General features: G+C 49.7%; 1 protein-coding gene across 6 annotated transcripts in view; it reads left to right on the forward strand.

Annotated features, from left to right (window-relative positions):
- Positions 1 to 25,995, forward strand: part of TNRC6B (trinucleotide repeat containing adaptor 6B) — a 237,727-nt gene that overhangs the window by 75,005 nt on the left and 136,727 nt on the right. For 5 of the 6 annotated variants that reach the window (XM_056137430.1, XM_056137432.1, XM_056137435.1 and 2 more), the window contains exon 4: positions 10,424 to 10,491. In XM_056137430.1, the coding sequence (XP_055993405.1) occupies positions 10,424 to 10,491 (68 nt within the window). Of the gene's footprint in view, positions 1 to 10,423; positions 10,492 to 22,637; positions 22,864 to 25,995 lie in introns of those variants that run through there. The other variant, XM_056137431.1, reaches the window with a different exon arrangement.

Raw genomic sequence — 25,995 nt, forward strand, 5'->3', positions numbered from 1 at the left:
AAGGCTTACTATTGGCTCTGTGCTTAGGGATCCCTCTTGGCAGTGCTCGGGGGATCAGATGGGGTGCCGGGGATCCAACCCAGGTGGGCTGCGTGCAAGACAAGCACCCCACCTGCAGGACTCTCTCTCTGGCCCTTTCCTCCTTCATTTCCGTTGTAACATTACCACGTGGCTGAAATTGAAAAGGTTAATGCCAAGGGAATGAAGAAATTTCTCAACTGCTACACAATTACATGATGCTCTTTTTATATAAAATGTTCATATTAGTCAAATTCGTAGAGATAAGAAGTAGATTAGTGGTTCTGTGCTGCTAGGAAGACTGATAAAAGAAGGGCAGAATGGGGAGTAATTTGGCAGTAACCACATGATTTCTTTTTTGTGTTGGTGAAAATGTTGTCAAGTTGGATTTTTATGATGGGGGGGTGGAGAAGTAGTAAAGTGGGTAAGGTGCTTCCCTTGCACACAGCCAACCCTGGTTCAATCATAGGCATCATGTATGATCTCTGCCAGGAGTCAGGAGTGATCCCTGAGCACAGAGCCAGGAGTAAGCCTTGAACACCAATGGATATGGAGTATGAATATATTTCACCGTCACTGTCCGTCACTGTCCTCCCGTTGTTCATCGATTTGCTCGAGCGGGCCCAGTAACGTCTCCATTGGAGACTTTGTTGTGACTGTGTTTGGCATATCGAATACGTCACGGGGAGCTTGCCAGGCTCTGCCGTGCGGGCGAGATACTCTCTGTAGCTTGCCATGCTCTCCGAGAGGGACGGAGGGATCGAACTCGGGTCGACCATGTTGGCTGCGTGCAAGGCAAACGCCCTACCCACTGTGCTATCGCTCCAGCCCTCGGAGAGCACAGCAAGCTACCGAGAGTATCTCGCCTGCATGGCAGAGCCTGGCAAGCTACCCATGACATATTCGATATGCCAAACACAGTAACAACAAGTCTCACGATGGAGATGTTACTGGGCCCACTCGAACGAAAATTGATATTTCACCACGGTGGGAAAAACTAGATTATGGATGAGACCAGAGAGAGATGATACAAGTGACTCTGATTTGATTCCTGGAAGCCCATCTGGTCCCTTGAGCTCCTCCAAGGGTGATTCCTAAGTGCAGGGTCAGACACTCATCTGAGTGTGGCCCAAAAATGAAGCAAAAATCAAGATATTTTTAACAGCACAATCTTTCAGAGAATGCATAGCGAAGCAGCTTATTAAAGGCTCACCAGAGGGTCCGGGTAGATAGAACAGCAGGAAGGGGTCTCGGTTTTCACTTAGCTGACAGCCAGTTCAGTGGCAGGCACTGCACATGGTCTCCCAAGCACTGCCAGGAGTGATGCCTTGGGCTTGGCCCCCAAAACAAAAATAAAACAGAAGCTCATCATCAGTGCAATAACCAGAAGTAGGAAGGGGTTGGGGATGAGCTCACGTGGTAGATCACATGCCCCACATTTCTGAGGCTTTGAACTCAGTCCCTTAAGTCAACATGGTCCCTGAGCACTGCAGGGAGTGATTCTGGGTCCTTGAATACCACCAGGGGTGTTATTTAGAAAAACCCAAAACTGGGCCAGAGGGATCTGTAGCAGGGAGGATATTTGCCTTGCACGTGTCTGACCCATGTTCGATCCTTGACATCCCATATGGTCCTCTGAGTCTGCCAGGAGTATTCCCTGAGCTTATAGCCAGGAGTAAGCCCTGAGTACCATAAGGAATGGCCCCCAAACAAACAACAACTCCCCCTCCCCCCCAAAAATCTTCAAATTTCTAAAGGTAAAGGTAAGGTAAAGGCCCTCCTGTTGATCGTCGATTTGCTCGAGCGGGCCCAGTAACGTCTCCATTGGAGACTTTGTTGTTACTGTGTCTGGCATATCAGATACTCTCGGTAGCTTGCCGGGCTCTCCGAGAGGGGCGGAGGAATCGAACTCGGGTTGGCCATGTTGGCCGCTTGTAAGGCGAACGCCCTACCCGCTGTGCTATCAGCGGGTAAGGCGTTTGCCTTGCACACGGCTGACATAGCCGACCCGGGTTCGATTCCAAATTTCTAAAATTAAAAAGAAACTCACTCACTCTCGCCCCTGTAAAGAAAGATTTGGGTTGCATAGATAGTTCAACAGGCTGAGCATATATCTTGAAGGTAGGAGCCTGGGTTCAATCCCTCCTCCCATATGGTCCCCTGAGCACTTCCAGGAGTGACCCCCAACACCGCTGAGTATAGCCCCCAAAACGAAGCCAAACCAAAATGACCAACTGACTGTTCCAAGTCAGGGCCTTTGCCTTGCCCACAGGTGTGGCCAGCTAATCAGCCGAACAAGCGAAAAAGTAAAACAAGTCTTGGCGAGGTGGACGGCGGGAGCCCTCCCGGAAGGTAGTCACTTGGCCTTTTATTCTTTTCTTGCCATCTTTTGGGAGAAGATTCGAGCCCAGCCTGGGTGCTTGGGACCTGCTCTTGGCTCTGTGCCGCGCTGCCACGCAGGCTATGCCGGGCACAGTCTTCTCCTTGGGTACCGTGCCCCCTTCCTCATCCTTCTCTCCTGCTCAGGACCCTCCAGGCAGCCACTGGGTGCTTGAACTGCAGTTTAACGCGCTTTCCAGAGCTCGCACACGTGCAGTCACTCAGATGCGCTCCTGTTCTTCTTTCATTCAGTATGATTATTATGAGATTCAAGGGGTTTCGTGGGTCTGTCATTCATTTTCATTTTATCCCAGTGCTTAAGTACTGTATTATACTGAATATATCACAACTTTTTTCTTGCCCGTTTAGGTTTGGAATGGGAGGTGGGTGGGTGCCTGGGATTGAACCTGCTTCTGGGGGGTGCAGGGGGCCATATGGGGTGCTGGGGGTCTAAACTGGGTCAACAACGTTCAAGGTAGGCACTCTACACGCTGTTTTCTCTCTCTCTCTCTCTCTCTCTCTCTCTTTCTCCAAGAAAAAGTGGGGAGAAAATTGAAGTGAGAGCAATTGGAAGTAGAGTTGAGAGAATTTTCCAGAAAACAGAATCAGAAGTCAAAAAGAGAACAATAAGAGACAGATGAAAGTGGCTCGCAGTCCCATAGATTCAGCCTTAGAGAATTCCACTCCTGAAGGAGAACAGACGAAATCGGAAGATACGGCATTATCAAATAATCAAAAGAAAATTCTCCAAACCTTAAGAACTTGAATTTTAAGGTAGCAGGTGTCTATCCGGCTCTTTCAGTATGTGAAGGCAAGGAAGCAAACATAGAAAACTCCAGAATCTTGGGCTGGAGTGATAGCACAGTGGGTAGGGCGTTTGCCTTGAACGCAGCCGACCCGGGTTCAATTCCCAGCATCTCATATGGTCCCACGGGCACTGCCAGGGGTAAATCCTGAGTGCATGAGCCAGGAGTAACCCCTGTGCATCGTCGGGTGTGACCCAAAAAGCAGGAAAAAAAAAAAAAGAAACCAACTCCAGAATCTTAATAGTTTGGAATTTTAGAAAGTTAAGACAAAATCGATCTTAAACGTTTCTAAAGGACGAAGAGATGATTCACGGGGCTAGAGCCCAGGCCTGGCATGCAGACAACCCCAGTTCCATCGCTGACACTGTGTGGTCCCCTGAGCACTACTGGGAGTGACCCCCTTAAGCACTGAACAAGGAATTGTGCCTGAGCCCTGCTTGGGTGTGATGTACCCCCCCAAAATAAATCTCTAACGAAGGAACAAATCACAGAACATTAGGTTTTAGGGGCTGGAGAGTAGAAGGATGGGGTAGGTACTTGCCTTGCACACGGCCCGCCAGAGTTCGGTCCCCAGCATCCCATATGCACCCCCCAAGCACTGCCAGGAGTGATCCGTGAGCATTGATGGGTGTAGCCCCAAAACAAAACAGAGAACAACAACAACAACAAAAGCCCACCAGCGTCCTGTGGTCCTTCTCTATAACTCTGGGAGCTAGAACGTAATGGCTTATGGCCTCAGAACTTTGGAGGAAAGAGTGTTTTCTAACTTGGACTTTTACACTTGAACATATGGGTAAGAAGTACCTACCTATGCCAGAGACAGGCATGAAGGAAATTAAAGGAATTTTAATCTTTCACGATCTCTCTCAACTCCCCACATTCCTCTGGAAGTCACGGGAATAATACGCTCCACCTTCCCGGGGAGTTAGTCGTGGGGTGGGAGAGAGGGGTCTGGAGCCTGCTCAGCCGGGCCGAGCGAGCAAGAACTCCGGAGGAAGCCCAGGAACGGCCCTGGCAAAATGTCAGAGATTTAGCAGCTGAGAGAGCAGATAGGCTAGGCTGGAACGGGAGGAAATCCCTGCGGAATATTTCCAAGACCGGAGTGAAATTGATAGATTACCTGAAGTGTTTGGATTTATTAAGAGGGGACTTAGAGCGCCGTTGGAGAGCTGAGGGTGGAAAAGGCATAATAAAGGCTAACCCCCTAAAAACGCAAAGAAAAGAAAGTGGGGCCAGAGAGAGGAGGCGATGAGCAGAACACTCGCTTTGCATGCAGCCAGCCCGGATTCAATCTCCGGCTTCCCCATATGGGCTCTCAGAGCATCGCCAGGAGGATCCCTGAGTGCAGAGCCAGGAATGAGCACCTCCGGGTGTGGCCCCCAAGCAAAAACAAAACAATAGGGGGGAGGAGGGCGGGTCAGTCGTAGTGGTCAGTATCTCAAACAATGCAAACTCCTAAGTGGTTGGAGAGATGGCGGGAAGTTGAGCACTCGCCTTGCATGTGTGAGGTCCTGTGTTGCATCCCTTACACACACACACACACACACACACACACACCACACACACACACACTCACACTCACATGCACGCACACGCACACGCACGTGCGTCCGCGCGCATGCGTGTCTTCCTAGGAAGGGAATTTCATTCCTCTGCTCCATAGGAGTAGGCTGCCTTAGTTGTTTAGTAATAGACCTGTTGGTGCTGACTGGAATACTCATGAGACCTGCTGTGGGAGGGAGAGAAAAGGGAGGCGCCCGCCACCGTGTGTGGGAGCGGGTGGACAGAGGGGAAAGTGCTCCTTTCCTCACAGGTTGTAGTCTTGATGCTTCAAATGATAAGCCTGCATTTGTATAGATCAGATCAGTTCTGGGATGTTGGAATTAGGGAGGTGAACCATTTATTGTTATTGTTACTATTATTATTTTGCTTTGGGGCTCATACTGGGTTGTGCTCAGGGATCACTTCTGGCAGGGCTCACGGGACCTTCTGGGATGCCGGGGATCGAACCCGGGTCAGCCGCGTGCAAGGCAAGCGCCCTCCCTGCTGTGCTATTGCTCTGGTTCCCCCATTTATTCCCCCCCCCTTTCCTCTCCCCATGCCCATTTATTCTTTTAGGAATTTGGGTAGTAAAAGGAATGGCGCAGACAGGGACGTTTGGAGACTAGAGCGAAGCCCAACACGTGTTTCAGAACGGAGGAGATGCTAACGTGTTCGCAGGGCGAGAAAGGGAGGGAGAAGGGCTTCTCGGCCAGGAAGGTCCAGGGAGCTGGTGGAGGAGAGGCCACGAGTTTATAATTCCGGAGGGAAGTCAGGAGAGGGGGAAGAGGCGTGACGCCTGGTGGTTCTGAGAAGGGAGATGGGGGCCTTCTGGCGAGAGACTCACAAGGACAGCAGGCGTGAAAGCCAGAAGCAATGCCAGGTGGCTGGGTGCAGAGCTGAGGGGAGGAGAGAAGCTACCGGATGAGAGGAAGTGAGGCACTGAGTTAGTCATTCAGTGCTTTCTGAGTCCCTCAGAAGGTGCGCTGAGTGCATGGAAGGTTCTGGAACACCTGCCGGGGGTCCCTGTCACCCAGCAGGGAGAAGGGCAGCAGCGAACTCTGCGGAGCAGAAGTGCCGAAAGGTGGAAAACCAGAGTTTGGGCAAATGTGTCCTTGGAACCCGGTACTAAAGGCTGGCTAAAAGTTCACTCAAGGGACTGGAGCATTTGTACAGCGGGGAGGACATTTGCCTTGCACGCGGCCGACCCGGGTTCAATTCCCAGCATCCCAGATGATTCCCCTGAGCACCGCCAGGAGTAATTCCTGAGTGCAGAGCCAGGAGGAACCCCGGAGCATTGCCGGGTGTGACCCAAAAAAGCCAAAAAGAAAAAAAAAAGTTGACACAAAGGATGAAGAACCTTCCAGGCCTGAGGAGCAGAGGCTCGGAGTAGACGCGGGAGTGAGTTGGATGCGTTGGAGAAGGAACCAGTTTTGTGGCTTTCTCTGGCTGCAGGCAGCACTGCAGGCGCAGGGCACGGTGAGGGATTAGCCCAGCGGGAGTGTCCACGGAGGAGGCCGAGCAGGTTCGTGAGGGGAGAGTCCCCGACTCTGTGATGGGGAGGGGCCCCGTGGGGGTTTCCCCGCTTCCCGGCTGACAGGGAGAGCCAAGGGGCCGGCGGGGTGATGGAAGGAGCCAGGGGCCAGGCCTCGACCTAGCCTGGCCCATTCTCCGCCTTCTCGTCTCGCCCTGCGCCCGTTCCCCTCCTGTCCGGACCGTCTTCTCGGTCTTCGCAGCCTTCTGAGGTGTTGGGGCGCGAGCGAAGGCTCGGGACCCCGCGAAGAAAAGAGCGTTGTCTGGGGCAGAGCTTGGGATCTAAGGAAATAGGTGGAGACTCAGCTTGTGCAGGCCCAGGAGCTCCTGTGGCCCAGGGGCCTTCGCCACCAAGGGCCCGCGGGCGTGTGGCAGTAGAGGTCTTGAGTGGGTGCGCCAGGCGGGGAAGCAGGGAAAGTTGCTTTGGCGGCTGCCCCTCTGGAGAGGTTGTGAAGCGCCACCCGAGACGGCTGAGGAGAGCGCTGGGAGCAAATTTGCATTTCACCCAAGGTGCTTGATGGTCCGAGGTGGACCCTTAGCACATGGACCAGTGAAAAGGCTTTTGTAGCTGGGAGGGGTGGGAGGGGCGCTTTGCCTGAGGCCTGGACGGCAGCAGGAGGGTGAGGGTGGTGAGAGTGTTTGAGTGTTTGGGGGTGAAGAGGAAGTTTCCAGGAAGAACGTCCTGTCCGACACCGGGTTTCCTATTCAGGGGTCTTGAAGAATGAGGGTCACAGTCTAGATACAGGGGCTGTGAAAGGGGGCATATTTTAAGGGCAAGGGTGACGTGACGTTTGGGACCATCCCAATCATCTAAAACTTATGTGCATCATATGGGGACTAGATTGTTGGGTTTTTTTTTTTTTTTTGCTTTTGGGTCACACCCGGTGGTGCACAAGGGTTACTCCTGACTCAGGAATTACTACTGGCGGTGTTCAGGGGACCCTATGGGATGCTGGGGATCGAACCCAGCTTGGCCGCATGCAAAGCAAACGCCCTACCCGCTGTGCTATTGCTCCAGCCGCAGTTCGAGAGATTGTTGAAGGTGTTGCTTATCACTGCTGTTTCTCATTATTGGGCTTGATTAGAAATGGATTAAACCGGGGGGGGGGGGGGGTGAGGAAGGACAGCTAATGAGCAGAGACTAGGGCCCACGATTTTAATTTGAGAGGAGTTTTAAAAAGCAATTTATTGAAGGACTGGGATTTACAGTGCTGCTAATTGGACTTCCCACAGCTCTAGCGTCCTAACACCACACCCATCGCTAGAGTACCTGCATCTCCCGCCCAGCACCCCAAGGGCTCTCCCGAACACCCGCTCCCATGTTCCATGGGAAAAAATTTTGAGAGGATTTCTTTATTTTTTTTTTTTAGAAAAAAAAGTACAAATTTTTAATAATACCTTTGCTACTCAAACTTTGATTTTATATGTTTACCAATTTTTTTGCACACTTTGAACAGATTGCCTCTAACTAAAATTTTATTTCTCTCCTTTCACATCTCACTTTCTCATACTTCCCCCAAATAGTTAAGCTTTTTAGAAAAATAACTATCACTTTCCTGTATAGTTAAATGTACCAGTATCTAAGTAATTTATATATATGTATACGTCAAGTTTTTACAAAAAGAAATTCATTTAGTCATTGAAACAGTTTTGGTTTTTGTGTGAACTTAACAGCTTAAGCTGTTAAGTTACAACAGTTTAAAATTTACACAAAAATTTTGCAAACATGACTGAGACCTAAACCTGAAAGCTTTGTAACCTTTCCCATGGTGATTCAATAAATTAAAAAAAAAAAATTTTGCAAACGCAGTACAGAGAGTTTCCATGTATTTCATAATCAGGGAATAGTATTTTCATTGATAATGAGAAGATTTCAACTGGAAGGATCAAGAGAGTTTTTCAGGGGCGGCCAGAAGGAAACTGGGGACATTGGTGATGAGAAGTGGACACGGTAGAGGGATGGGTGTTGGATCATTCTATGACTGAAACCCGATCTTAAACAGCTTTGTAACTGTATATCTCACGGTCACACTGTAGCACAGTCCTCCTTTCATTGATTTGATTGAGTGGGCCCAGTAACATCTCCATTGTGAGACTCGTTAATCGAATACATCACGGGTAGCTTGCCAGGCTTTCCCGTGGGGGCAAGATACTCTCAGTAGTTTGCCAGGCTCTTCGAGACGGGCTGAGGAATGGAACCCGGGTCCGGCCGAGTTGGCCGCCTGCAAGGCAAACGCCCTACCATTGTGCTATCACATCTCACGGTGACTCAATTAAAAAAAAAAAATAAAGAAGGAAAAACAAAGGAAATTTTTTTTAGTATAAATAAAAGGAAGAATAGTTATGTACTGTCTTGAAAAAAAATGAGTTAGTCTGGAGGTTCCAAGGAATTTTAATTACTTCTAAGAAATTTGTCACTGCCTCCCCTCCCCCCCCCAAATCAGGGCATAGCGTGTGTGCGATTAAGTGTGGAAAATGCATAGCTCGGTGGTTTTTTTCAATGTGCGCATGTGTACGCTGACAGCCACACCCAGTCCAGATTATCTGTAGCACCTCCTTAAGTTCCTTCCCCCCTCTGTCACGGTGACGCTCTTTTATTTCAGGGGTTTAGATCACCGTGTGAACCTGGGTGTTGGCAGCAGAAGCAAGCAGAACCTCAGAGAAGGGTAGAGGTCATGCCACATTGTGTGACTTTTCTAATTTTTGCTTAACACGTCTTCCACTTTTGTGGGGGGCCACGTGCCCTGGGGTTTGGGGGGGTCACTTGTATCGTGGTTTTGATAGGACTGACCCCAGTTCCTTCTGTGGCTGTAGGTCTAGCGCTGTCCCTCGTCCTCACCGATGGCCAGTAAACCCTCTGGAATACTAAAACTTCCCTCCTTGAAAACCTGGATTAAGAAGCAAATCACACTTAGAAAAGAAAATAATAGACGGTTAAGAGAATATATAGTGACTGTCCCATACCTACTACGTGGGCCAGGAAGTACACCACCATCGTGTCCTAAATTTTGTTCACTGTTCCCCTTTCTTTAGCACAGCGGGTAGGGCGTTCGCCTTACAAGCGGCCAACATGGCCGACCCGAGTTCGATTCCTCCACCCCTCTCGGAGAGCCCGGCAAGCTACCGAGAGTATTCGATATGCCAGACACAGTAACAACAAAGTCTCCAGTGGAGACGTTACTGGGCCCACTCGAGCAAATCGACGATCAACGGGAGGGCCTTTACCTTTACCTTTACCCTTTCTGTATAGAGTTTACACACCAGATCGGCGTCTATGTTTCTATTCACTCACGTAGAAATTGTACTGTAGATGTCTACTTATTTGGGAGAGGGGTTAAGCTTCAGGGTAGTGGTGCTCAGGGGTTACTCCTAACTCTGTGCTCAGGGGTCATTCCTGGCAGTGCTCGGGGGATCCTATGGGATGCTGGGGATTGAATCCAGTTCAGCCGCATGCAAGGCAAATGCCCTGCTCACCGTGCTCTCTCTCCAGCCCAGGTTTATAGAAATTCTTTTTTTTTTTTAATTGAATCACCATGAGCTACAGATACAAAACTTTCATGCTTAAGCGTCAGCCATACAATAATCGAACACCCATTCCTCCACCGGTGCACATTTTCCACCACTGACATCCCCAGTACCCCCCTCCACACACACACACCATCCCAGTCCTCACCCTGCCTCAATGGCAGACAATTTCCCCAGTACTTGGTTTAGAGGAGTTCTTGATTCTATTTTGTATGCTCACCCTTTGTCACAGTTATGGCAATTGTAAGTAAACATTCTCCCCCCCCCCCCTTTGTTTTTGGCCCATACCTGGTGGTGTTTGGCGACCATTCCTGCCTCAGGCTTGGGAGTCATCCCCAGAGGTTCTCGGGGTGTGCAGTGCCTGAAACCAACCCCGCTGACCCTTGTGCTAAGCACGCTTTCAGCCCACGGAGCCATCTCCCTGTCCCAGAGGACTTCCTTTGAGTTGGGCAGTTGTAGCCCCCCAAGGAGGGATGCAGGAACCTGAGTGGAGAGGGGGGGTGCGTGGACGCGGGCCGCGGTGGCGGGGTGGTTCTTCCGAGGGACCCTCGCGCGCGCTCTCTGCAGAGTTGCGGAGTTGCGTCTTATTGACGACTGCTGACCTGAGGCGCTTTCCTTTTCAGGTGGAACAGGAGGATTTTGTAATGGAAGGGCATGGCAAGACTCCACCTCCTGGTGAAGAAAGCAAACAGTGAGTCACGGTTTATTTAAAAAGGATCCTATTACAGCTCCTGAGAAGTGCCGGGTGCAGGGCGCTGGGTGCCTGTTCCAGGGGCCGGCAGACGTTGGGCATCTTGTGATTCTCACCGGTTGTTCTGGTGGCGCTAATGCGTCGCGTCTATGTATAGATGGACTGTGAACTGGAGGGACCAGAAACTATGGCTTCATAGTTTTTCCACGCTTGAGTAATCAAAATTTATGTTATATGTTAGCAAAGGCTTTTTTTTTTTCTTTTTGGGTCACACCCGGCGATGCACAGGTGTTCCTCCTTGCTCTGCACTCAGGAATCACTCCTGCTGGTGGTGCTCTGGGAACCATATGGGATGCTGGGAATCGAACCCAGGTTGGCTGTGTGCAAGGCAAACGCCCTACCCGCTGTGCTATCGCTCCAGCCCCATAGTAAAAGCTTTTAAGGCTCCGGGTGTTCTAAACTGAACCTAAGTCTGGTCGACTTCCACAGGAAGTGGAAAGGAATTGCGTAGACTTTTCTTCGAGTGTCGTTACAAAGTGAACTCATTTAATACCTGCCCTTCATCCCAAGTGCGAATTTATTTGACTAGTCCTTCCTGAAATTTATTCCATTTAGTTGTTTATACTTAGGATCTTTGTTAAAACAACAAATCTTTGTTTCTCTAAAGGAATAGGAAGTATAAAAAGTATAACTTAGCTAACTTGTTAAATAATTCAAGAGTCTCTCAACTTCTTAAAGAGTGATAAGTTTTAAATTTCTTGTAGCCTTTTGGTGGCAGGGAGTATTTTTTTTTTCACTCCCTCATCTCAGAACTTGAAAAATTGTGTTTCAGAGTACAGTGGTGTCTCAGATGCCCTTTTAAAGGAAAAACTGCAAAGACTGGCTTTATAGACTGACATAACTACAGCTTTTTATTCAGACGGTGGTCTCCTAAGTTGAACGGGACAGCGATCGTGCAATGTACCGATCACCAATAGAGAGAAACTCCTTGCTGGCCTCTCCTCCGCCAGAAAATACTTTGGTTTTGTTCTGTCTTATGAAAATGATATCTCTGAAGACTTTAGGCTTGAGTTATGCAGAATATGCTAAGCTGCCGTGAGACCAGCTTCGGTAAAGGAGAACGTTTGTCTTGTATTTGTTGTGAATGGAAACTGGGATATTTTCGCAGCTGGCTTAATTTACTAACCAGGCAGTTTTAAAAATAGCTTACAATATCAGTCCTGACTTCGCTGTATTCTGTCAGCTGCACTTACGTGCTTCACGGACAGGTGAAACCAGTTTCCCTTTGGTGAATCGGCGCGCTCGAGGCTTGGCCCACTGGAGTCGCTGGAGCACTTCAGGGGCTTCCCCTAGCCCTCGAGCTCGCTCTCTCCCCTCTGCAAGGTCTAACTCCACTCGACCGAGGGATTTCGGGGGGCTGGGGAAGTGACTCCGAGTGGAGGGCGCGTTTGCGTGTGTGAGGCCTGGGTTCAGCCCCTGGCACCGCAAAACCAACCAACCCACCCGCCCTAGCTCCCATTTTACACGGGTTTTCTGTGCAGAAAAACCCCAACTTTGTTTCCACGCCGCGTGTGTATTTCCGCTCAGTACAATGTCCCCTTTCTACTCCGGGCCCAGGGCTGCGAACTCGCCCATGCGAATGCAGCTTGAAGTGGAAGTTAGGATTTCAACCCAGATCTTTCTGACTTTCAAGTGTTTTACAACAGCTCTTGAACCCAAATCCCTTTCCAATCTTGGGAGCTATGTTTCCTGAAAAGGATTCAGTGAGCAAAACGACAGTTGTCAAGATCAAAGTCTGGGGGGCGGGGGGGGGATAAGGGGAAGGTGGGAAACAGTGAATAGGGCTTAAGCCTATTTTATTTTATTTATGGATTGATTTATTGATTTCTTGTGGTGGGGGTGGGTAGGGGTCTTAAGCCTATTTTAAAACCAGAGTTGACAGTACTGGTCTCTCCAGGAGAGACCCACTTCCCCAGCAATCCTACCTTTATCTTTTTTTTTTTTTTTTTTTTTTTTGCTTTTTGGGTCACACCCGGTGATGCACAGAGGTCATTCCTGGCTCTACACTCAGGAGTTACTCCTGGCGGTGCTCGGGGGACCCTATGGGATGCTGGGAATCGAACCCGGGTCGGCCGCATGCAAGGCAAACTCCCTCCCCGCTGTGCTGTTTCTCCAGCCCCCACCTTTATCTTTTGAAGCTACTCTAGTGACCCTGATCCTGAATCTGAGCCCTTAATTATTTGGGAAACACTGCAGGGGCGGGCAGATTCCCCCCTCCCGGTTTGCATTATGCTTCTCAGAGGGCTGCAGAGAGCCCCAGCCACCAGAAGGTCGGGTGCACCCTCGCGTTAGCCCGTGCTCCCCGACCTCATGACCGCATCAGGCCTTTCCAGAAAGGAATCCTGATTTTTGCTTTTTTTTGGGGGGTGGGACTTGTTTGTTTTGGGTGAGACCTGATGGTGATGGGGACTCCCAGGGATGCTTGGGGATCGTGCAGTGCTGGGGATCAAACCCGGGGTCTCCAGCGTATCGAGTGTGTGCTCTGGCCCTTTGGACCCCCTCTCGCAGGGCCTGACCCTCACCTGACCCCCGCTACCCTGGAGCAGAAATGATTCTGCTCTAGACTGCGCCAGCACACAGCCCGCCGCGGAGTGGGTGAGGAGCTCAGGTGCGCTGTCCCCCCCCCCCTCCCCTGCTTGAAGCAACAGACACGAAAAGGTTAAAAACTTAAAGAAAAAAACAAACCCTCAGCATAGAACGACTACACTCACTTGGGGAATATAAAGTAACAGAATGGGAGACTAACACCAAGGATAATAGAGACAAGGGCCAGGAGGATCGCTCCACGGCTTGGAAGCCGGCCTCACATGCCGGGGGGAAAGGCAGCTGGGATGGAGAAGGGAGCACTAAGTGAATGATGCTTGGGGGGCTCGCTCGGGATGGGAGATGCGTGCTGAAAGTAGACTATAGACCAAACATGATGGCCACTTACTACCTGTATTGCAAACCATAACACCCAAAAGGAGAGAGAGAGAGAGAGAGAGAGAGAGAGAGAGAGAGTAAAAGGGTATGTGCCTACCACAGAGGCGGGAGGATGGGGGGTGGGGAGGGGAAGGGATCCTGGGAACATTGGTGGTGGAGAAAGAGCACTGGATGGGTACTTGATCACTGTATGACTGAAACCTAATCATGAAAGTTTGTAGGTCTGTAACTGGATCTCACGGTGATTCATTAAAAAATATATGGGGGAGAAAAAGTAGCTTTTAAAAATGTAAAAACCAAACCAAACCAAAATAACTCTCAAAACCGGAGTTAGCAAAGGCTGATTGAGTGCCGTGCCGGAGCCCCAGGAACTAAACATTTGCAACCCTGAAAGCCATGCGTGGCTGAGTGATTTAGGAAACGCTTTTCACTCTTTCATTTGTTTAATTACAAAGTAATCCAATTGCTCAGAACGCACTCAGTGTTGTTATATAGAAATAAAATGAGGCCTTTTTTTATTCCCCCCCCAACCCGGTAAACCCCTCTGCCCCTCCTAATCTTTCTAAACATTTTCTGTATTTTAAAGCAACACCTAGGTCTTTTTTCCCCCCATGGGATTCTCCAGACTTGCTTTTTTAAATTTGGCATCTTTGGCACTCGATTTCGTTTCTGCAACATCTGCAAACGCTCTGTGAAATGTAAATGTGGGAATGATTCTCCAGGAACAGCGTTTCTCCACCGGAGGCCGGAAGGACCCCGTGGGCCCCCAGCGTGTTCAGCTGGACCACGCGTGAGAGCTGAAGGGCCTTGGCAAGAGACGAGGGGCCCAGCCAGTAGGATGGGGGGCTGCGCAGGAAGGAAGCAGGTTTGGCCTGGGGCCACGCTGGGGAAAGGTTGCAGAGCATTGCTCTGTCGCTCTGCGGTGACCCTCACATCTTTGATGACCTGTAAGTTTTTACTGCACCTTATTTTTCTTCCAACGGCCAAGATCCAGAGACTATAAAACCAAGCTCCCAGAAGAGAACAAAGCAGAGTCTCCTGCCCTCGGGCCTGGCTGTCCTCACTGGGGCTCCTTGGAGGGGGGTCGGGTTGAGTTTCCCTCCCCGCCCCGAGCAGAGCCCCGGCAGCTGAAGACCTCCTGAACCAGCCACAGCCATGCTTAAGACCACTCTCCGCACGTTCAGATGAGCCTCACACATGAAGGAACTGGCAGAGGAACCCAGGTGTGCAGGACCCTGGGCGTAGATCTCCAAGCCTGCTTGGATCGGGACTGGGCCTCTTCCACCCAGATCCCCCATCTTTCAGTAGCTAGACGGTTACACTCACCAACTGCTGTGTAATCCCACCAAGGGCCAAGACTCAGAGACAATAAAACCAAGCTCCCGGAAGCATGCGGCCGCATTTGCAGCTGTGTGACCTCTTATTGTCTAGTTTTTGCTCTCAGAGAACCTGGCAGGCTACCGAAAGTATACCTGGCCGGGGCCACCTATAAAGGTGATCAGAAGCTGCCCCAAAAGCCTCCATCCCTCTTGGAGAGCCCGGCAAGCTACTGAGAATATCCAACCTGCATGGCAGAGCTTGGCAAGCTACCCGTGGTGTACTCAATATGCCAAAAACAGTAACAATGATGGTCCTCATTCCCCTGACCCTGAAAGAGCCCCCAGTATGCCATCAGTCTACACTAGCACGTGACAGGGATGAATGGAGACGTTACTGGTGCCCGCTCAAGCAAATCAATGAACAACGGCATGACAGTGATACAGTGATATTTTTCTTGCTTTTTTTTTTTTTTTTTTTTTTTGCTTTTTGAGTCACACTGGCGGACCAGATAGGATGCCGGGGATTGAACCCGGGTTGGTCATGTGCAAGGCAAATGCCCTCCCCTCTGGACTGTCGCTCCGGCCCTTTCTTGCCTTTTATACACGTGTATTTCCACCGAATTGCTTTCTAGAAGTGGAGCTGTGTGATTTGCTCACAGGGAGGCATCTGCCCCCTACATCCCTTTCAACAGAGACGTTCCAGTGTTGTCTTTGCCCTCAGTCTTCGGAGTGTTCTCATTTCCTTACACCTCTAAGGACAATAAAATTTCCTCTCTCTTTTGGCAGTCATGGGGGGGGGTGTGCTTCTGGTGCTGGGAATTAAGCCCAAGGCTGTGCATGCAGAGCTGTTGTCCATTGAGATGTTTGCCTGGCCCTAACACTCTTTCCCTTTAAATGTATGCCACTTTAGAATTTTTCTGTTTTAATGTTTTTTCTTTTTGGGTCACACCCAGCAGTGCTCAGGGGTTCCTCCTGGCTCTGCGCTCAGGAAATTACTCCTGGCAGTGCTTGGGGGACCATATGGGATGCTGGGAATCGAACCCGGTTTGGCCGCGTGCAAGGCAAACACCCTCCCCGCTGTACTATAGCTCCAGCCCTCTATTTTAATTTGTACTGTTCTGCTTATTAATGAGACACATTGTCTGTTATTCGTCTGCCAGTTATTGAGTTTTGTTTCATGTATCACCTGTTTGCTTGTGCTCCAGCCCTGATTTGGTTGGTTGGCTGGTTGGTTGGTTGGCTTGGGGCTACGCCCAGAAGTGCTCAGGAACTCTGTGCTCCAGGGTCCCTCCTGGCATTGTTTGGGGTAATTATTTGTGGTGCAAGGGATTGATCCGGAGTTGGTCACGAGTGCTCCTATTTTTGAGTTTTTGTGTAACAAGTCTCACAAGGTTATTGGGCCCGTTTGAGCAAATCGATGAACAACGGGAGGACAGTGACAGTGACCGTTTGTTGGGGGCGGTGGGACGCACTAAGCAGTGCTCAGGGCTTACTCCTGGCTCTGCACTCAGGGATCACTCCCGGCAGTGCTAGGGTACCATATGCGTGGCTAGGATTGGACCCGGTTGGCCGAGTGCTAGGCAAGCGCCCTTCCTGCTATATTATCTCTCTAGCCCCTCCTCATTTAACATTTATATCATTGGTCCTAGAAGTTGTGAAATTACTTAATTTTGTGATATGTATACCAGTAAGCTGAAATCGAACAGGCTGATTAAAGTTGCTCTGCGTGTGGATGTTTTCTTGAAAAGTAGTTGTCTTGGGGCCGGAGCGATAGTACAGGGGGAGAACGTTTGCCTTGCATGCAGCCAGCCTGGGTTCAATCCCTGGCATCCCATAGGGTTCCCCGAGCACTGTCAGGAGTAATTCCTGAATGCAGGGCCGGAAGTAGTCCCTGAGCATTGCAGGGTGTGACCCAAAAAGCCAAAAAAAAAGTGGTTGTCTTTTGATATTGAGGAATATCTATGCCGAATGATATTTAAATCAGTTGTACTGACTTCAGGTGTGTGTGTGTGTGAATAAGATTTTATTGAGAGTAATATAATTTTAAATATGTGTTCTCTATGTATTTCATTGTTTCAATACCATTGCTTCCTAATGAGGATTATTTACTCTTACTATATCTAATCATTTTTTTTTCTGGGGATATTTACTAGCTACTGTGGCAAATAAGACAAGCTGAGTTTATTGCCATATAATTACTTCATTAAACTTATCCAGCATTAATCACACGATGTATCTTATATGGGCAAATATTAAAAGCTCTCCAGAAAGCAGTTTGAGCACATTCTTCCTTATGGTTATTGAAAGCTCTTTCCAGATAAAAGTCTTGCTAACCAGGTAAGCTTTGATTTGGTTGTATTTATGGTGTAGGTGATGGTCTAGATGTTTGTGGTTGTTTATTTGTTGTAAATTATTTTGAAGCTAAATATATTTTTGATTTATGGAAAGATCATATTCAATATTCCAAACACAGTAACAACAAGTCTCAAAATGGGGACGTTACTGGACCCGCTCGAGCAAATCTATGAACAACGGGAGGACAGTGACAGACAGTGACAGTGAAAAGATTGACTTGAGCTCTTTTTTGGTTAGGGTTAGGATTAGGGTTAGGACAGTGTTGGATTTTATCCAATGGTTAGGGTTAGGGGTTAAGGTTAGGGATTAGGGTTAGGGGTTAGGGTTAGGGTTAAGGTTAGGGTTAGGACAGTGTTGGATTTTATCCAGTGGTTAGGGTTAGGGTTAGGGTTAAGGTTAGGGTTAGGACAGTGTTGGGTTTTATCCAGTGGTTAGGGTTAGGGTTAGGGTTATGGCTTAGGGTTAGGGTTAGGGGTTAGGGTTATGGTTAAGGTTAGGGTTAGGACAGTGTTGGATTTTATCCAGTGGTTAGGGTTAGGGTTAGGGTTAGGGGTTAAGGTTAGGGATTAGGGTTAGGGGTTAGGGTTAGGACAGTGTTGGTTATCCAGTGGTTAGGGTTAGGGTTAGGGGTTAAGGTGAGGTTTAGGGTTAGGGTTAGGGGTTAGTTTTAGGGCAGTGTTCGATTTTATCCAGTGGTGCTCAGGTGCTGTTCCTGGCTCTACCCAGCAGTGACCCCATGGCCTTTCCCGGGGACCACATGCAGTACCTGGGGGTGAACCAGCTTCTGGCCTCGTTGCAGCACAAGAACTTTACGGTGCCCGGAGCTCCCTATGCTCTGTGGCCTCTGATTTTTTTCCTTAAGAAAAATAAAATAAATTCCGAATACAAAACCAGGTACAAAGGTAGGTATGTATTGACAGTGAGGAAATAAGGCACAGAAATGGTAACTTGAAAAGAATTCATAAGAAGGGACCAGGGAGAGAGCTCAGAGACCTGGCGCATCTACACGGCCTGTGGGAGCCCTACATTCTGTCTGGACACCTGATGTGCCTCCAAGTGTTGTGTGCCATGATCACCTCCGGAGTGGCCTCCTCAGCCTCAGCTGAGATGGTCCCCAAACAAACAAACAAACAAAAAACCAAACAAACATGAAAAAGGAAGTTCACAAATACCACACAAGTTTTTTTTTAAAACTCAATATTTGTATTAATTGACTGCCTAGTGAAAATTTTCCCCTACATATTTCAGCCCTATTCTTTTTGTCCTTCCCTATTACAACAATTCTGTGATGTTTTGTAAAAAAGAGAAAAGAGATAATTCAGTGTTTTCAGTAGAGTGGTTGGCCAAATATGGTTTTAGTTTGATAATTACAAACATTTCCTCTTATCCTCACAGCTCGTTTTTGGCGGCCTGGTCTGAGTTCGTAGGCTTATTGCGCGCTTTGGGGAAACCTCTCTGAAGTGTCTTTCAGAGGGAGCTGGCGGAGGGTGGCTTCGTTCTTCCTTGTGTATTGACTCCTTCAAATGCCCTTTGAATTGACAAATCACACGTGACATCTGCAGCATTTGTTATTTTCGTAACGGCTCTTGAGGTTATTTCTCTGGTAATAGCTCTTTTCCAGGGCTGGAGCAGTAGTGTAGCTGGGAGGGCGTTTGCCTTGCATGCGGCCGACTCAAGTTGGATCCCCAGCATCCCAAATGGTCTCCTAAGCACTGCCAGGGGTAATTTCTCAGTGCAGAGCCAGGAGGAACCCCTGAGCATTGCTGGGTGTGACCCCAAAAGAAGAAGAAATAACACCTCTTTTCCTTGAATATCATTCATTTTATTTAATCTTCAGAATCCGCAGTTAATAATGCCCCCTGCCCTTCTTTAGCCCTTATGATACTAATGAGCTTTCTTTTTTGTATTGATAAGATTTTCTAGAGATTATCTGTTTTAATTTATTCATTTATGGGGAGGGGGTGTTTGGGCTACACCTGGAAATGCTCATTCCCGGCAGTTCTCTGGGGACCGTGTGTTGCTAGGGCACGAGCTGGGGTAGGCTCTATGTCCTCTGCACCATCTCTCTCACCCTTCAACCTGGCTTTTAAATAAAAAGCATCATTGGGCTGGGGCGGGAGTGAGCTCGATGGAGTGCACAGGCTCTGCACGTAGGGTCCCCACATTCCATCCCTGGCACTGCATGGTCCCTGAGCACCGAGCTGGGAGCAGCCCCTGAATGGCACTAGGTATGATGCCCCCAAAAGGGGAGGGGAGAATTGCAAAGCCAGGAATAGAGCTGAGTGGTAGAGTACTTGCTTTGCACATGTGAGACCCTGGAGTTTATCTCTGGCAACACACACACACACACACACACACACAAACACACACACATACACACACGTTGCAGGAGTATGGTATTTCCTAAGCTACCAATTATGTTTTATTCGGAGGGTTGACAGCCTCCACACTGGGCTCCCCCCATGTTGCTGCGGAGGCTATGAGGGGCTGCAGACTGGCCCCTGAGCCCTGTGCTTGACGGGCATGTTCTAGCCTTTGACCTGTGTCTCCTGCTTTTCCAAATTAAAATCTCAAAAGGTAACATGCATTGGAGTATCTAAGTTCTGGCATACTTCTTTAAAAAGGCGTCTAGGGCAGGGTATTTTGAGAGCTCAGCAGGCTGAGTGCAGGCTTTGTGTGCACGGGTCCTGGGGTCAGTCGTTAGCACTGCATGGCCCTCTGAGCCAATAGGAGTGACCCCCCCCAAGTCCAGAGCCCCCTGAGTACTGCTTAGTGTGACCTAAAAAACAATAAATTAAAAAGGAAAAGCAAGTGAGAACATCTTACTTTGCAATTGAACCTTGTAATGATAAAAAATGTAAGGCATGTTGTTGTTACTGTACAGCCAGTGCTGCTAAGGGGGTTACTCCTGGCTCAGTGCTCAGGGAGCACTCTTAGCAGGGCTCTGAGGGCAATACAGGGTGCTGGGGATTGAGCTGAGGCTGGCTTCCTGCAGGGCAAGTGCCTGTCCCCCTGGACTCTCTCTGGTGTCTAAAATAGTAATGGTTGGATCCGGAGCAGTAGTACAGCAGGTAGGGTGTTTGCCTTGCACACGGCGGGTTTGATCCCAGTATCCCATATGGTCCCCCGAGCTCTGCCAGAAGTAGTTCCTGAGCGCAGAGCCAGGATTAGAACCTGAGCATTGCAGGGTGTGACCAAAAAAGCACCCCCCCCCCAAAAAAAATATAGTAATGATGAGACCATAGTGTTTGGAAACACAGATCCTCAGGAGTTACTTCTGGCACTACACTAAGGAATTACTCCTGGTGGTGCTCAGGGCACCCTATGGGATGCTGTCGGGGATTGAACTCAGTTGGCTGCTTGCAAGGTAAATTCCCTCCCCACTGTACTATTGTTCCAGCCCCAATTATTTTTTTTTTCCGATGAATAATTGAAGCAATTTAAATTAGAGATTTTGCACAAATTGGTTGTGAAGTTTTTAGTGTCTGGAAACTGAAGAAAAATACTGATCGTATTATTTTTAAATAGAGCTAATATTTTTTGGCACTTTAAAATATTTTAAAATGTTTTCTGATTTTTTTAACAGCATGTTATTTCACGTTTACTAGGTAACACATACACACTTTTATGCAATATTTTTTTCTGTTTAGGGAATTGAAAACTAGCAGAATTTATTTTTATAAAGAGACCATGTCTATCAAATTAAAACAAGGCCCCTGTGCGGTCCACGAGCGTTTTAACGTGTCCAGCATGTTCCACTGAGAAGTGAGCTTCCCGTAACTCATCTGGAAGGTATTGGAGGATAAAAATAGACCAAATATTCAGAATTTCCATCCTCAGAGTTTCCTGCTTTTGCCTGCATCTCAATTGTCAGGCCAGGTGCTGGTTCTTGCTCCGCCCAGCGCTGGATGTGTTTTATGCCATAAAAATTCAGGCTGCCAGATCGAATAGACATTGGTCTCTGCTTGCCCTGAAATAGCTCCTTTCCTGCTCTTTAACCAACTTGAAAAAACCAAGGAAGGCAGCTCTAGAAGGATCCAGAAACCGGGGTGGCAGATATGCCAGATTCAAAGGCGGTGGTTCCCCTGAGTCTCACCAGGGCAGGCTGGGCTTCCAGAAAATCGACGGCGCCACTTTCCTGCTCGCTGGCGTGTCAGGTCAAACAGACTGCAGAGATGTCAGCCAGCCAGTCTGTGTGGGAGACTCCCACCTTTCCAGGAACGAAAGAGGAAAGAGGGCAGTCCCGCTCCCTTTCTCAAAGCACCCTCGAAGCAAAGGCCAGTTTCTGCAAATGGGAGACTTCCATGTGGGCGACAGCTTTCCTCCTCCTCTTCAGCCCAGCTCTTCGAGTGGAGGGCCAGGTCATTGGTGTGTCCCTTGTCCCTTGTTCTGCGGGGGGGGGGTGCTGTGAGTGAGACAGTGAAGGAAGGGGGAGCTGTCCCCCACACCTCCAAGTGGCAGCCCTGGCCAGCACTGCGGAGAGCAAGCCAAGGATGCGATGACGGGAGTGTCTGAATTTCCCCAGACGTCCTTGTCTAGACAGGAGGGTCAGGGAAGGCTCATGCCTTTGGGACAGCAGTCAGGGGTAAGATGACCATCACGGACAGAAAGCACCCGCATGCCAAGTCTTAGAACTTAAACCAGCGGAGAGCCTCTGGCCAGGCCTGGCTTTTGAAGGAGGAGATAAACAAGATAAGCAAGAGGAGAAGGGGTGGGGGTCTCTGCAGGGTTGGGGGTGGGCCCAGTGTGGGTTCCTTAGCCTGGCATTGATGACATGAGGGAGAGAAGCAACACTTGCGGTTGGGGTGGAACAGGTGTCTCCCCGGGGCTCCACCGGGGCAGCTGAATTGCAAGTGCCCTCAGTCAACATGGGGTTCTCTGGGGGGAGCTCGGGGTTCGACTTGGGAAGCCCTGCCACTGTGTGATTTGGCAGAAGACACTGACTTACCCTCTGAGTGCCCATTCACCGAGTCTTCTTCTCCTCCTTTTGTATTTTTGTGTTTTTTTCTTCCCTTTGGAGGCTAGTTAGAGATCACTTTAGATTTCACTTTAATGTTTAAACACTAAAGTCTCTGGGGAGGGGGAGCATGATTTAAGCGCCCCCCCCCCCCGCTTGCCCATATGTCTCAGGAATAACCCGGGGTGGGGGTGGGGGGAACCCCGGGATCTGCAAGGGGCCCGTTAGCAACCGAGCCCGTTTCTAGAAACCAATAAAAAGTTTTTAATATTCCGCTCCTCTGTCACCCCGATGCCGGTGCCACTTTTCACAGTCCCCGGCGCGTGGGCGGGGAATGTGTGCCGAGAGAAGAGACACACACACACTCACACACGCGCGCGCACACACAGCCTTCCGCCAACGAAGGAGCGCGGGAAAGGGGGCCGCGGTCCCTTTAAGGCGGGCTCCGCCTCCCCCCGCGCCCGCCCCCTGCCCTGATTGACAGCCCGGCCCGGAGTCACATGACCCGCCTCTATTTGAAGGTCACAAAAAGCTGCTTCCTTTAGAGACAGAGGGGGAGAGCGCGAGCTGGAGGGAGCGGGAGCGAGAGAGAGAGAGTTCACGCCAAAATGGCCGACAGAGTCTCTGCTGGCTTCTGAATATTTAAAATACAAAAAACCAGACAGACAAAAAGAAAGCATTTTTTGGACCTTTTTGCATTTCCATTTCTACCTTGTATGCCTCAATTTGCTGGATTTAAGCACTGCTGCACTTTATGAGGTTGGTAATATTTTCCATTTTTTTTTTAAAAAAAAAACCAATTGATTTATTGGGATCTTGTCTTAACCGTTTTCACTGGTGCTGTTGCAAAAAAGAAAAAAATCGACATTTGTCTAGCATGGGAGACTGGCTTCAGGCATTTCGTGAATCTGTGTATAAGCCAGACCCGTTGATGTATATACTTGGGCTCGGCATTTTTAGAAATGGAAAAGCCCGAGTTAAAAAAAATATATGTATGTGTATATATACTTGAATTTTGAAGCGATCGGATTGCACTTTGGAGGTATATGCAGGTTTTCATCATTGTTTCTATCTTGCAAATAAACGAAGCGGCGAGTAATTGGAGATTCGATCTTTAGGAAGAGGTATATTTTTTTTAAAAAAAAAAAGCACAGACCTCTCCCCCCCTCCTAAATCTGCTGCAAAAATTTGCATAAATATAACCGGGTTTGCATTCTTTCGGCTGCTCAGGCCGACAAAGGGGCGAGCAGGGCGAGCACTCCGCGGGGGAAAGGCTGTGAAGATGATCCCTGGCGGCGGGGCCCTCCTTCCTAGAGAGAGGGACGCCCGGGAGGGAGCCAGGCTTGCAGTGGGGACCCCCGGGCCGGGCTGGGCAGGGCCGGGCTGGGCTCGGCTCGGCGGGTGCCGGTGCTGGGAGCCCGCGGCGCCGCGAGCGCCCCTGGGAGGTGCCGCCAGATGCGCCTTCCTGTGCGGGCGGTGTGGCCCGCCGCGCGGGCGCGGGGCTGGGCTGCCCCCGGCCCGGGGCTCCCTGGCCTTCCTGCCGGGTGGATGCACCCGAGGGGGCGGGGGGCGGCGGGGTGGGGGGCGCTGGGGGGTCTTTGCAGCCTCGATTCCGCACCTGGGCGCCGGGCCGGGGGCCCATTGTGATGGGGGTCCTTTAAGACGGGCCCCCCGCGCGCGGCAGCGGCGGGGCGGGGGGTGCGGGTGGGTCGGCCGCCCCCCCTCCCCCCCCGATTCCCGGGCGGGCAGCCCCAGGCCCCCCTGAAGTTAAATTCCAGGACTCGGCTGCTCGCAGCCCCCGGGAGCGGGCGGAGGAGAAAGCCGAGCGCTGGCCCCCTCGCAGCCGCCTCCCCCGGGCCCCGCGAAGGCGTGATGTAATGCAGGCTCGGGCGGGCGGGCCGCGGGCTGGAGTCGGGGATGCGGCGGGTCGGTGGCCCCCAGCCCCGGGTACATTCCCCCACGCCCCTCGGCCGAGATCTGCCCGTGCGAGGCCTGGCTTTTCCTTTCTCCAACCCTCCCCTCCCCAATTTGTAAGCCTCCTGATTTATGCCCAGGCGTCTGGGCAGGAGCGAGACCCGGCTTCTAAATCTGTTACAAAGTATACTTTAGAAAAAGGCACTTAAAATATGCAAATGGGCCGAATGGTCATAGTTTCCGCCCCCCCCTCCCGTCATTAAATATGTGGACATGGGTTAAAGCTAATTAAGCATAAATGGAATAATTTTCATCAAGAGGGAGCAGTGTTTTTTGTTGTTTCTCTTTTCAATTAACCTAATTACAAGATGCTTGCTGGGTCTGAAAGTGTTAAAAAAAATTTTGGGGGGAAAAAAATGCTGGACCATTTTGAAGATTTGACAGTCAGGAAGAGGGTGTGTAGTGCTTTCAAAAGCTTTATTCACTGTTAAAATGGATTGGCCTCTTGTGCTGAAATGGCCTATTTCTTTGGGCCAATTGTGTGTAGATGAAGGGACTTTCACGCTAATTTAACAAAAAGACTTTCCGTTTGAATATATAAAGAAAATTAAAACTCTTGTGTCTCTAAAGAGCAAGGATCTGATTATTTTCCTTTAATGAACGTTATTGGTAATGGAAATGAGCAGAGAAGTGCCGGGTTGCTAGCCTGTGTACAAATGTTGGTGCTGTAAGTTCAGCTTTTGTGTAAGAAGGATTGCAAACTGGAAAGAGCTCGACTGGGACAGATTTATCTCTAATTTTTTTTTTTTTAAACCCATCATGAGTTGGAAGGAAAAGACATAGAAATTGCCATGTGCAAGGGAGTCTTGCTTTGTGGTGGGCCTCCGGAAAATTAGAGCTCTGATTTTTGTTGTGTTTTCTGAAAATGAAAGCCCTCATTTGGGGCTTTGCTTGTGAGGTGATTCATCTGACGCCCTTTTTCTGAGTTGGCCTTACCGAAGAGGAGGAGAACCTGGGCTGTCGGTGTTTTGCCGTCAGCTTGTATGTGCGGGCCGTGTAAACATGTGAATGGCAGATGAATTCAGTTCACAGAGCCCAGGAACCAGAAGCAGGGGGCCGGCTCTGTTAGGCCAACGGGGAGACTCAGACAATAACGCACATCCACAGAGTGCCGTCTTGATTCTGTGAGAACAGAAAAAAAAATTTTTTTTAAATGTTATTTTCCCGGGGATGGGACGAGCCGCGAGGTAACTGAGACCTGGCGTCACGTCTGCTAAGCGTTCTGGCTCGGGTGAGTTTGAGCTCACCAGCTGCCATTTTGGATGTTAAGTTCCCGCAGAGCCCATCCTTCTTGGCTCACCAAAACTATGGCAGTTCAGAAGTAAATAAAAATGAGTAATAAATCAAGTGTGCAGCTGGATGGCGTTTTATTTGTGCCTTTTGTTGAAGCTTGTTCTTGTGGGGGTGGGGGGGAGGGGTGGGCCGCGGTGGGAAATTAGATTTTTCGGGACTTCGGAGCCGAGGGCCAGGCCGAGGAGCAGAACTCGAGTCCTGGAGAAATTGAATAGACCCCGTACCCGACCCCGAGCCGCGCGTTCTTCTTCTTCTGGCTCTGCCGACGGTATTTTAGCAGTGTCATTATACACAGGGCTTCCTGTCTCAGAGCGAAATGTCCCGGGTTCATTTTTCAGATCTTAACTGAGCCATCACAGAAACGGACAGTATCAGAAGCAGTTTCATTCGTTAAGTGTTTTTTCAGTCCGCGTTTGTGGGTGGAGAAGCGGCCTCAGCAGCTTTGATAGATGGTGAGCCGGGCCTTGGGATGACCGTGCGTTATTGTCTGTCGCCCCTTGGGTATGCCTTAAAAAACGAGCTCTGAGCAATGGATTGAGACTCCTCAGGTGTGTCTGACTCTTCAGCTCTGTAAGAGACCTTGGAGGAGGAGAGGTGTGGGCTGGTGAGACTCCTGGGTTCTGC

Source organism: Sorex fumeus, unplaced genomic scaffold, assembly GCF_029834395.1.
Source record: "Sorex fumeus unplaced genomic scaffold, SorFum_2.1 ptg000125l, whole genome shotgun sequence".
Taxonomy (NCBI): Eukaryota; Metazoa; Chordata; class Mammalia; order Eulipotyphla; family Soricidae; genus Sorex; species Sorex fumeus.